Source organism: Carica papaya, chromosome 9 (genome assembly GCF_054855325.1).
Source record: "Carica papaya isolate Zhongbai chromosome 9, ASM5485532v1, whole genome shotgun sequence".
NCBI classification, from domain to species: Eukaryota; Viridiplantae; Streptophyta; class Magnoliopsida; order Brassicales; family Caricaceae; genus Carica; species Carica papaya.
In genome coordinates, this window is record NC_142317.1 from 7,718,555 (window position 1) to 7,731,971 (window position 13,417).

Genomic DNA, 13,417 nt, shown 5'->3' on the forward strand with positions numbered 1-13,417 from the left:
AAAGCCACCATCAGCATAAGTCCAGAATATAAAGTAGTAATTTGCAATATCCAATGATATTCCCAGGAGTTAAGACTACATGCCGAAACAGGGGCTTCCCAAATTCTGAATTCTAAATTTAAATATTCCCTTCAAGTATTTAGAGTACTCCAATTCTTCAAATGAACAAGGAGCGTACCCTCTGTAACTTCCATCAAGTTACCAATCCCATAATCTTTTGATCTTCTACTGTTACTATAATATACCATAAGTTAATTTTAACACCATATTTCTAGTTTCATCAATTTTTTTAGTGACAATTCGATAAGAATTGATAGTTTAAAAAAACGAAAAAAAAAACATTATTTAATTCTACGTAGAATCTCATCAGGTATAATTTTTTTTTTCTTTCATTTATGAAAGAATTTAACCATTTTTAAGTTGAATTAACTGCGCACCAGCAAAAGAACTTCATACTTCCCATATTCGTTCCAAATGTAAGAAGGAAACAACACAAATAAAGTTGAAGAACCTAAGTACCATTATGTCAGATAACAGGTGATGTTCAAACCCAAACCCTTCGCTTGTAAAATTTTGCTTAATCTTTTGCAGATTCCCACTTTTCTTTTCTGCAGATATCATTAAACTTACAATTTCAATGCATTTAGAAAAATTATACAAGAAATCCATAACAAAAGTCCAAAAAATCAATAACAAAACATAGCCACCACTGGTAGTACTACAAAAACTAAAGAATATCATCGGCATCTTCCAAGAGCTTAAGATATATTCCAGTTTGGCCTTTAATAATACGTTAACCGCTTCAGATTTAACAAATCCTGAAAGGGGGGGGTGCCAAGATTTTCAAAAGTTGTCCCTCTTCTGTAAATAATCCTTCCTTCCTAAGAATATCAACTTAGAGTTCTCAAGTACCAAAAACAGCTCTTAATGAGAAAGCATAATGTGAACTATCCAATCACCAATATGTCTGGAAACGAATTATGGAGTTGAGTCCATAAAGAACAGAGTAACTAATCAATGACTAACAGAGGGACCCAAAACCCAATTCAAATTAGACTTGAGATTAAAAAGAAAATTAACTCCAACTAAAAGTCAGGAACATTGCGATTCAACATTAATCATTCCATTAATTTTGTTGGTAAATCATATGAACTTTGAACAAGATGTTGTAAGTTATAACATTAATTATAAAATTGGGGAAAATATCAATAGACTATTTCTTGCGGTAAAAATGGCCATTCAAGACTTTGGTCAATGAAATTCAACAACCTTCCCATCAACCCCTGAAGTATATGGAAAAGAAATGGGGGCTAAAAACCTTATTCTAATTAGAAGCCCGCGATCCAAAGTCTTGAGACAGGGATATGCATAATTACCTGGAACTTTAACTACTTATGAACTGAAAAATCAGAATGAGTTTCTGTTCCCCCAGTTACTGAAAAAATACATATATATTTACGGGGCATCCACTTTCTCTTTAGCCTTTCAAGTACGCAAACTCCAACTTATATTTCCCAAGAATGACAACAATTGCCTAGATCGAAAATAGCTAACAGCAGATCCATTGCTTTCAAGTTCATTCTTCCCCTACATTCCCTTTGTGTGGTTCAACTATGTTCAGGTGCCACTATATAAGTTGGAGGAAATTGGCCAGAAAAGCATGAGGAATATGGAGACAGTTGACCAAGAAAGAGAGGAAAATCAATTAATTAATGATCATAGTGAAAGACATTGTACCCTGTCAGGAAGATTCCTAGGCATTGGAAATGCAGTAACATATCGTTGGGGAGAGGATTTCTGAGCATTTGCAGCTGCACTAGAGGAAGAGGTCTCAACCCCATCGGTTTGTCCTCTGCCATGGAATTTAGCAAATCGATTGATGACAGAAAACTTCTCTAGTTCCTGCCATTCCACTCTCAAGTCTAGGATTGAGGCCCTTTTGTCCACTCTGCGCAACAAGCAGGAAGAATTAAAAACAAACATGTAGGTATAAGGTCGGGATCCAACATTTCGTATCAATACAAGCACACAACAATTGTTAATGATTAGTTACAGCAGCAACCACAAATACACAAAATAAAAGAGAGAAGAATAGGTCTAAAAAACAAAATCCAAATAATGCAAGTCAAAAAAGCCAAACAGGCCAAATAATTCAAATAATCACAGGGATTCAGAGATAACATGCCCTGACCCCTTAAACTAACAATATTAGCAGGCTTAAGAAAACGGTGTTAAGAAATTCCTGTAATTGTCTTTTTCAGTCAACTATTACAAAGATTAAAATTTTTCTTAGCACCATTCATCTTTTTAACATGAGTTTCTTAGTTACAGACTACTTAACATTACTGTCACTAGCCTCTTTCAAAAGAAAAAATTAAACAAGCATAAATTGCACAAGGCTTGTAGTTGCTTGTCAGTGATATAGTGGTCTGTTGAATAACATAATTACAAACCATATAAGGAGCATATTTGAAGACTTGTTTAACCAAGACACCGGGGCACAGAATTATAGTCTGCTTGGGATATAACATAATTACACAACATATAGAGTATATTCGAAAACTTGATTAACCAAGAACCTAGTTCAGCAAGCAGAAGACTCACAGCCTGTTTGGATGTTTGGAATAACGTAAGTATTCAGTTTGCCAGGCAGAAAAGTCATAAGCCTGTTTGATTCAATTCTTATTCTGTTAATTTAATTAATTATTAAATATTCTTAGTAGGTAGAATTACATCATAAATTTCCTGTTTAAATCAACTCTACTCTACCCTAACTCCTTTATAAACAGATTTCTAGTTCTTACTTTCTCAAGTAGTAACTGGAATCCACCTCTAAGGAATTCAAAAAGAGAGATTGATTTAAATGTTAAAATATCATCCAATTTTACACATCAAAGATATAATAGTAACTATGTACTAAGATAAGAATCAAATGAAAACTGAACCAAGGGCAATAGGTGCCCCTATCAACAAAAGACTAGACCAATATGAGCAGAAGATGAGAAAGGGTCCCATCTCATGACTCATTCTATGTTGTGCCCAGTTAAAAGACAGATCAATCTACGTGTTAGGATAACTCTGCAATGGCAATGCATGAATTCAACATGTACCATTACATGTGATAGGAAGACCAAGTTCGAGAACATTCTTCACTAAATGTGAAGCACATAAAATATTATGTATTCGCAATCAAATAAAAACACATGTAAAAACAACAGAGAATTCGTACTTACCTCAACAGATCATTTTCTAGCTTCTTTGCTCTATTAATGAAGTCCTCCATGGCTTTCAATATGAAAGGATCATCAATTCTCTCAGATATTTTGGCCTTGTCAGACGGCCTAAAGAACATATTGCAAAACTTGCTATTAGTATGACCAGAATAATAGTTCTCATAAGTAAATTAAAAGTTACCTACATGTACCAAGAGTATAATTAGGAAGTTAGAGATAGTGTTCAACAGGAATTCTTACAGGTTTTCATTGTCAGGCGACACAATATTATCACTTCCAGAGGAAGACAATGTACTGCATGCATCTCCTAAGGCTGCCCTAGCAATGAAGTATGCCACAGTCTCGTAGTGTGGCGTAGCATCTAAAGAAAGAACTGATGCCGGAGGAGGATGAAAAAGTTGCTGCATAAGCTGTGTTGTCAAGATAAGCCTTCTTTTTGATCTAAACAGTGCTGAACAATCTTCAAATACTTCAGCTTCATCTTCCAACTGTCACCAAATTTCAAGCTATTAGAACACCAAGAACACTTTTCAAGGAGAAAGCACAAGTATTGTTATAGCAGTAGATCATGGATAAACTATAAACACACCTTCTCTGCCAGTCGAGTTGCTGCTCGGCACCATCCTACTTCTGCCACACTGTAACCAAAAGCATTTTATATCTACTTGGCAATTAATTTAAAAAATAAAAAGAAGCATAACATGAATCAAGCAACTTTATCTTAACGCTGCAAGTGACCAACAGAAGAAGCTTGTTTATTTATTTTTTTGAGAAGGGCATGGATAGATACAACTAAAACTGATGTCTCATTGAAAAAGAAAGGTTTGCACATGCTAATCAAAGACAAATGTGCTATCTTAATGTTTTGTACTCTGGAACAGAATTTAGGGGCCAAGTCTACAGGAGATTTTCCCACAGGAAGTATAATAAAACTTAGCAACACTATTTTTATTTATTATTTATCTGTGTGCTTACAGTTAAATGTCTTAAAGCCAGTTGGTGGTTGTTTCAATTTGTTAGTTGCTGAGAGTTAATATGTTTGAAATTCTCTGAGACTGTTAGCTATTCTTATGGAGCAGCTTTTATCATCAAGATGGCAATTATTATGTAATCCTGTACACTTTGATAAGGCATAGGAAAGAACGATTCGTTTTGAACAATAGATGTCTTTCACATCCAACTATAGCATTGAATAACCTTTTTCATTTTTGAATGGCAGTTCCAAAAAAACGTACTTCTATATCAAAAAAGCGTATTCGTAAAAATCTTTGGAAAAAGAAGGGATATTGGGCAGCGTTGAAAGCTTTTTCATTGGCGAAATCTCTTTCTACAGGGAATTCAAAAAGTTTTTTTGTACGACAAATAAATAACAAAACATTAGAATAATCTGAATTGGCCTAACTTGAACTTGAAAAGGTAATTTATTTTAGAATCCACTTTATCATTGGGTTCTTTCAGATGAGCCCATCGTCTTGCAATCATAGGTCATAAAGGACAAAAAACATCCAAAAACTACAGCCTCCAATCTGATTTGGCCCTATGTAAACACATATCTAGGTCAAAGATAGAAATCCTACCACTTCAGAAATTACCTGATATTTTGAAGCCTTGGGGAACCCTGAGTCACTTCTTTACCCCATGATACAAGTTCAAAGTTGTTACTTTTACGCTTTGGTCTCACAATAGCCAAATTTTGATTGGTATGAGGAGGCAACAACTGAGAAGATGAGAAAGGTGAGGAGCTGGTAGTTTGCCGGATATCACCAACCTGACTGCTATCAAAAGTATGTACACGCTCCATTGGATGACGAACATGAAAACTATCAGAACCCCGATTTTGGGTATCATATATTGGCAACATTTGCCCATTTTTGAAAGTACCGTAATGACCAAACCAGGATGGCGCCATATGCGGACTGATATAAGAGTGATCACCTCTAACAGCTGCTGCAGTACTATCTCTGGATTGAGATTGAGAATCCCCAACCATGTCATGAACAAACACATTTGCGTCATGCTCATCTCTGGTTTTTGATGGGAAGTTTAGCATCTTAGAATCTCTAGATGCAACTGATGTGTGATTTATTGATGATAACGGCTGTCCTCTAGAAGCCACTTGCTGAGATTCCATACCATCTTCCTGACCTTTAAATCTCTTCAGACTCCTATTACTGGGATCAATCTCTGCACTTCTCCTGGCCAGCACTTGATGCAGTAAGGAGTAATTGTCATTCAAAGTATTATTTGGCCTTAAAGATCGACCAAAGGCTTCAATATCTCTTTGGCTGGTTGTAGGGATCGACGAAGATGTGTCAGAGGAATAATCTGCATAAGTTTCTTTTCCCTCCATATGTGATGCACTCATTGTGTTTGGACCAGCAGAATTTTTTCCGGGCAATAGTTGCTGCTCTTTGGCTGGTTGCTCTTTCTCATCTAAGCCCTGTGATTTTCCCAATGAGACACCAACTTCAGATAAGTCTTCCACTCCTTTTTGAGAATTTTCATCCAACTTTTGTTGATCAGAGAAACTTGTTTCCAAATTGTTACTTGACTGAAATTGAGGCGTTAACGAATTTGAATAAGGCTTACAAAGCTGAGCACCTAACGGACGTTGCTGATTTGAAACACTGGCCCAAGCATCAGGTAAAACTTTTGAAAACACACCTTCCTGCTGAGACGTATTGGATGAAACAGAAGGCTGAGCAGCTGGCATTGCCTCCAATGCAGGTAATCTTTGCACTGGATCTCCTGCATGACTTGGGGTGCTTGTATTTGGCCCTGATGTATCAGCAGAAGATACAAGATCACATTTAGACATCTCAGGCAATGACACACATTCTAACTGACTTTTTTTAGTTCTGTCACCAGAGTCATCTATCTGTTTTATCTGGGGAACAAGCCTATCAAAAGGAAGATTGACAGCCCGAGCAGATGATGTTTCTGTGCCAGGACCAGTAACATGCTGGCTTTGAAGATGATTTCTCATATAAGAAAAAGCCGAAAATGAGGTAGAAGAATTCCCCTGCATTTTACTAAGCGAGGCATTGTCGCTGGTTTTTCCTGAGATACTAGGTACACTATTTGTAAATGTACCTTCAGATTGTTCATGAGAAGGGCGCAAAGACTGAGTAGAGCTCATGGGAGCCAACCATGAGTGACTTTGTCCTGCAGTGTCAGAAGTGCCACGGGTTGAAGCTAAACAATTAACTGCTTGGGAGAAGCTCTGGGAAGAAAGGGTGGGGTCTGGAAATGACAACCGTTGCGATGGAGGGCCCAGTTGTAGACCAAACCCTTGAGAACCAGATGACTGATTTTGCTGCAGATGACCAACAGATCCATCAGAGGTTTCCGCATCAGGCATCTCAGATGATCGGTTGCGGTCAGAAGAGCTTAAGTGTGTTGGAGCACCGTGTTCCCTTGATCGATCTACCTTATTAAGAAGCTCAAGCATATTCTGACTGAAATCATTCATACAATAAAACTTAATTTCTCCAACTCAGAACACAAATTAGAAAGCATGTCAAGGAAGGAAAATAAATAAATGAAAGGATGCAGATAGGAATTTATTTATTGTTCCATAGCCATTATATAAGGCCCAAAGCCCCAGGAAGAACTTGATCTCTAAACCTCCAGGATATGGAAGCGGGACATACCAATAAGCACTAAGGCCAATTGGTATTTAGTTATGAAGATCAGACAGCAAACATCAATAAATTCACATAACCAAACAGTGACAAGAATATTTTAGTGTTCAACTACCTCAATGGGGTGGTCTTGTCTGGGACGTAACTACTGACAGATCTGTCAAAGGAGGTTGATGTATTAGACATATAACCTGGATGCAAGCTTTTTGAAGGTACCTCATCCATGCCTTTTGAATCTCCTTGTGGGGCAGATAAATGATCCTGAACAATTAGTAGCAAGAGTTTGTTAAATCTCGTCTAAGACCTAAAAAAGAAATCAATATTGTTCTCATGCATGATGAAATTTGAAGAATCACCTTCTCGATCTCCATAGAATTCCTACTCATATGAGTAAGAGACTTTGGTTTCCCAAAATAACCTTGGTCTCCCCGAGAAGCCTGCTGCTGGGACAGTAACTGTGAATGAGCAGCTTTTTTTGTTCCATATGAAGGTTCCTCTTCACAATCAAGATTTCCCATAGGGTGATATTGAAACTTGCGAGCTATAGAAGGTTCACGACCAACATGGCCAGATGGCATTTGCTTCCCACCAGGCAAAGTACGAGACTCGTTAGCGTCCACCCAGACATTTTCATTATGACCAATTGTAGAAGCATGTTGAGATGCATTAGGCCGGAAACCCTCAGAGATCTCTTTTATAGAGTTCTCCATTTCATGTGCATTAACCACTCCCTTGTCCAAGCCATTATGTCCCAAAGACTCAAAAGTTTTTGTTCTACCCAAATGTTGCTGATAAGTTCCTGGAAGCCCACTCCCTTTAGAGCTTGTTGAAGTGTTAACATTTTTGAAAAAATTGAGATTATTATTGTTTAGAAGTTGTTGGCTGGTTTCATGGTTGGCCCTGACATTACTTGACATTGTTACTGCAGCAGCATTATTTACATATGAAACATCCCTCTCGTTCTCCCGACTACCCATGGTAGATCCTAAATGCCCTATCCCAACAGTAGCATTACAAAGAGAATCAGCCATCCTGATACCAGCACCTTGACCCATTCCTTCGGGCATTCTAGTATTGTATTCACCACCCTGAGAAGACTGCAAAGGCCCATCATTCCCAAGATTTTGCAGAACAGCACCCCCACCAGATGTTGTAGATTCAAAAAAGTTCCAGCCATTTAGCCTAGTTCCAGCCTGGGCACCAGAACCATATGAAGATACACCCTGTTGGTTACTCCATGAAACCCCCTTTGTGCTTAACTCTGCACTTGAAGAATGAGAAACATTTCTATGCAATTGACTGCCTTCAGTCACTGGCTTCTGCAAAGAGTTGTGATCTAACCATTTGCTTCCTTCATCTGAAAACTGCTGTCCCAATCCCTGAGGAGGATCAGGCTGCAATCTCTCATTTTGTTCATGTGAAACCTTGGTTCCTGATTGAGAAGCAGTTGGAATGCTGCAATAATTGACACCAGCAGTGGTATTACCAGTTGGAGAAAACGGGCTAGAACTATTCACGGTTGAGCCACACTGCAAGTTGTAACCGGCCCAGGTAGATTGCTGTTTACCACCATCAACAAACACTGAAGGTAGCTGATTCCCACTTGGTCCTGTAGTATTTTGGACGTTCAGACCATTCCATTCTTCTGGTGGCCCAATGTCACCACCAGATGTTTCCGCTACAGCAGACTGCATAAGGGCACTCCAACTCCCACTTTGTACTGAGGGAAATACACCAAGACAATCTGAACCATCCAACATACTGCTTACATTAGAGCCCCTGCCAAAAGCATCCCACAAATTGTCATCTGAACCAAACAAAATCCTTTCTTCAGTCGGATCCAGGGTAGCCACATTGTGTGAAGGAGTGACCTGAGTTGATGTTTTATCCTCTGATGTTTCTGATGGAAGGACAACATCCTGTCTACTATTAAATTCCTGCACTGATGTAGTCCTTTGCTGCGGACTGAACTGCTGGAAGTTTTCCGAACCAAGTCCACCATTTGATCCTCCAATTGCAGCAGGGCCAAAAGTACTTTTCCCTAGAGAGCCCTGCCTGGGAAGCAAATTATTGCTCTGCATAGTAACTTGATCAGGAAATGCAGGATAATGTTCAGCTGGAAATGAATTATTGCCTCCTGACAATTGCAGCATTGCAGCCTTATCCATTTGGACAGAAGGATACTGACTCGGAGAGCCTCTTGTGCTAGTAACAGGCACCCCATATAATGACTGTTCAAACGGTTGTTGAACCAACCCCATCAAGCGTATCTGTCCTTGTTCAGGAGTAAACACAAATCCACTTGATGATCCTTGCACAACTGGAGAGGCCCCACGCTGCAGCCAATTTGCATTGGCAGCCACAAGCTCAGGTTGCCATGAATAATTAGCTGTGTCATGAACAGGAATACCATTGATCAGACCTGCTGAGGGATTGCCAGTTGTCTGTCTTGTCATGGATGCAACCTGATTAATGGAATTTACTTGCCTTGCTTCCTGTTGTGGCAATTGATGCCTCTGTAGTTGCTGCTGCCGCTGAAATTCCTGCATTTGCTTGAGCATAATCTGTTGATGTAGTAGCATATCACTTACCCCTGGTGCCTGCCTAGGCAAAGGTTGCAGCATTGAATGTTGGCCAATCATTTGTTGTTGACCTCCAAAAAAATCATAGTTGACAGGAGATTCAGTTGATTCCAACCTCATTGAGTTTTTCTTATGAACATCTGGACCATTTCCCAATTGTTGGTCAATAACCGACATGCCTCTTGATGCTAAACTATGCCGATCAGATTCTGTATCCACTCCCAACAAGTTTGCTTCATTCTTTCGTATCTGAACCTGATTCCCTTGTATATAGCCATTTACAGCCTGCTGATGAATTTGAGGCTGACTCCTAAAGAGCTCAGATCTCAAAGCTGATTGTGTATAGTTCACACCATGCTGCACACTGGAAGACTGCCCTCTCTCAGCATCAGCTAGTGCCGGAAGAAAAAGAAATATGTTTAATAACAGATGATGGCTTCAAAATCTATGAGAAATAGCATACTCTAATCACGCTTACTCTTGTCAGATAACAAATACCAAAAAAAAACAATAGAAAGGACTGGGCTGTAGCAACATGCTTCATGAGGAAATATCTAACCTTACAAAAATTGCATGTTAAGAGAAAAGTAATTTATACCTGTCTGTGGGACATTAAGATTCTTCAAATTGGAAATGAGAGGTGAGCCAATTTGCCTCTGGCTGCCAACCCACGCATTGTTACTAAAACCTTGCCAGGTCCCGTCAACAATCTGTGAATGATGTTGACCTTGGGACGAGGTTTCTTGGCCAAAGAAATTGTGGATCCTGTCGCCAACTTCGTTGCCAGGCATAAGTATAGTGCACCCACAAAATTTCAGCCACTAAAATTTCATGTGAAGAAGACCAATGCCTAGAAGAAATGAACAAAGTTCAATACCTAGAAGACCAATACCAAATAACTTATAGCTGTTGCAAATATTTTAAAATACACAATAATTGCAATCCAAGTACCTGAGCTCACTTTTCTTTTTTCTTTTTTTTTGAAATAAGTACCTGCGCTCATTTTTCACACAGAAATTTGAATAAATCAACACGCATTAGCTAATTGGCCGTGCAGTTCAAAGAAAATAATAAAGTTTAGGACAAGGAAGGTAATGCCATGATTGAATAGTCACTCTAACTTGTGGTCTTACTAAGGCAAGCTAGGCAGCAGCTAGATCAATGAAAGTTGAAGGAAAAGGATAAAATTAAAAAGGTCCTTCAACTTACATCTTCCTCTTCAAAAGATGTGTCAAATTAGCCCTTAATGGCATACGCAAGGAATCCCCAGTTAATTCTGAACCCCCAAAGTAATTATCACAGGTAAAATGAAAATCTTAGCATTTATCATCACCTCAGTTCCATTGCCAATCAAACAGAAAAGACATATATGCCCCATCGCACCAAATTCCTTTAAATACAAGAACATACTAAGAGAAAAACCAAAAGGCACCTTGAGACCCCAAGTATCATCCTCTCAATTATCCCTGGATGAACATATCATAACAAAAAGCCTCATTACTTGATTAATATTCTATAACTCCCAAACAAAATTTTCCATCCAGAAAAATTCACCAAATACAGAGCCTCATTACTTAGGTCACGTCCCCTTACAGTCTCACTTCACACTAACACTAATTGTCATTCCATCATGTTTCTAAAGTTATCAGAATAAATTAGCCTCCTCCATCCTAGAGAAATTAAGTGACTATCCAATCAGTGCATCGTAAAGATGTTCAAGCAGATCAAAGTTTGAGACACTAAATCAAACCATCATTGTTGAGCTATGTCTTCCCATTGCCTCATACTAAGAATAGTATTGCATTCCTGCGTTTGTCAATGGAATTTAACTCCTTTTGCCCTAACCTGATTAGAGTCACTAATCACTTTTCTTGGTACAAATTATAGTGATCATGCAATGGTCAATTGAAAATGAATCTCCTATTTAGAGGTGTAGATTTATTGGGGGTGGTCATCTGTAAATGTACGATATAAAAGCACAGGATAGCTATCAAGATATTCTCTAAAAGTTTGTCACAATGACTAGCTTCAATAACCTCAATTCCTTTCTTTAATCCCTTTGAATATAATTTTACTAGATCCTAACATCCTACAAGAACACTATGCCCAATCCAATAGTAATATTTGGCAACTAAGCTTATTTCCCTTGCATGTTTCCTTCTTTTTTTTAGAGAGGAACTGCCTTGCATGTCTCTTAAGGCAACTAAAGAACAATTAAATAATTCCAGTGTACTTAAGTACATCAAATATTTCCTAGTCTGCAACACATGACTAAAGATTTTCTTTTTTTTCTTTTGAGATAATACAATAACTAAAGATGGAATGCACAGTTTGAAAAAGATACCAATTACAGTGAAGCAGTTATTGTTTCCAACTCTAGTTTATCAAAGATGTACATTTTGGTAAAGTAATTAACTTCAGAATATAATATAAATAGACCTTATCCATGGAAGTTAGAGAACATTAAAGAACAGACTGCAAAAAAAATGTAAGCACAGAAAAAAAACTACAGAACCACCAGTTAAGCAAAATGAAAGATTCTCAAAGAGCATAAAATAAAACGGGAGAAAGGGAGGAAGAGGGCAATGACAACAGCCAACGAAGACCATATAGGTCATCATAACTCTCTAAACAAATTAAAACACCCACAAACATGGTAAACCCAAAACAGGCAAAAGAGGCACAAATCAAACGTAAAACCGTTTAGCCCCATTTTCAGCTCCTTAAAATGCAGAAAACTGAAAAACCGTCAAATTTTCCTACCAACGTATTCCGAGTCTGAGACCTTTTTTATACAGGAAAAGTCATAAAATAAACCTCCACAAAGCATGCTGGCTACAACCACAATGGTCGCTCAATTGAAAAATCATATCCCTTTTCAAGCAAAAACGCACAACACAGGAGCTCTGAATTCACTCATTCACTCCATCTACTCAGGAAAAAAATCAAGAACACATCCAGACCCGCAAATTCTCTCTGACTCTCTCATTTACAACCGAAAAAAAAAATGATAATGAAACACCAGAAAAAACCTCGCATAAAACCAGAGCTCAAACCAAACAAGAAAACGGAAAAAATTACGAAGCTGCTACAAGACGCCAGAAGCTGAGCAGAGATTTAGTTTTAAAATGTATAAATGTCTTCGATAAACACAAAAATTAGGGTTTTCAACATAGAAAAAGGATATGGTTTGGACTCACAGTGTCGTCGATTGGCCTCCTTTGAAGCTCGAAACCGATTGTTGAGACTGTCGAAACTCTGTGAAGTTTTAGGGTTCGAATCACCTGCGGGAGATAGACGGGTGTTTTTAGCAGAGAGAGAGAGAGAGAGATAAAGTGATCAAAATAGTGCGAAATTTTCAACGAACGGAGGAGCAAAACTGAGGTTCGGATCCGCATCTGCGCTTCGGGTCCAAACCTCTTGGTACAGGAGCGTTTTTGAGAGAGGGCGCTTGAAGAGTTGTTGAGAGACGAGAGCAGAATGAAATTAAGTAGTTCCGCAATACGATTTTGACACGTGGAAATATTGTCGCGGGACCCACATACTGTATAGATTTAGTGTGAAAACGCGCGCATATAGATTTTATCCGGATCGTTAATTTCATTTTTTAAAAAAATTATTTAGTAAATGATATAATAATAAACTTAATTTTTAAAATTAAATAGAAAACTCAGTATATCTCTTTACACTTCACATTTAAATTTTGACATTCAATTTAACGATTATAACCCCCTGTTAATAATAAAATTAATTAATATGTGTTTATAAAATTATTATAATACCTCCGTTAATAACAAAATTATTGCATTAAGCATTGTGATTGATTTAATGAATTACTTATTAATGTTAACACAACATTGTAAAATTATTAAATAGATTTCTCAAATATTTTTTAAGGAATATTAGTTATAATTTATTTAATAATTTTTAAATTTATTGTAATATTTTTATTAAATAA

At 37.7% G+C, this 13,417-nt stretch overlaps 1 protein-coding gene across 7 annotated transcripts; it reads right to left on the bottom strand.

Moving 5' to 3' along the window:
* Window positions 1-506: 506 nt before the first annotated feature.
* Window positions 507-12,875, bottom strand: LOC110811153 (dentin sialophosphoprotein-like protein). 7 transcript variants are annotated; one of them, XM_088210841.1, is made up of 11 exons: window positions 12,660-12,875; window positions 10,411-10,452; window positions 10,058-10,309; window positions 7,234-9,851; window positions 6,993-7,138; window positions 4,826-6,691; window positions 3,823-3,871; window positions 3,474-3,721; window positions 3,234-3,341; window positions 1,738-1,948; window positions 670-881 (listed from the first exon to the last, which is right to left on the bottom strand). In XM_088210841.1, exons 3-11 carry the CDS (start codon window positions 10,248-10,250, stop codon window positions 783-785), a joined length of 5,538 nt encoding a protein of 1,845 aa, XP_088066967.1. In that variant the 5' UTR covers window positions 10,251-10,309; window positions 10,411-10,452; window positions 12,660-12,875; the 3' UTR covers window positions 670-782. The 7 variants fall into 7 exon arrangements, with proteins under 7 accessions (XP_088066969.1, XP_088066971.1, XP_088066967.1 ...); XM_088210843.1 differs by lacking the exons at window positions 670-881; window positions 10,411-10,452 and adding an exon at window positions 507-608; XM_088210845.1 differs by lacking the exon at window positions 10,411-10,452 and having other exon boundaries at window positions 665-818.
* Between the last annotated feature and the right edge of the window lie 542 nt (window positions 12,876-13,417).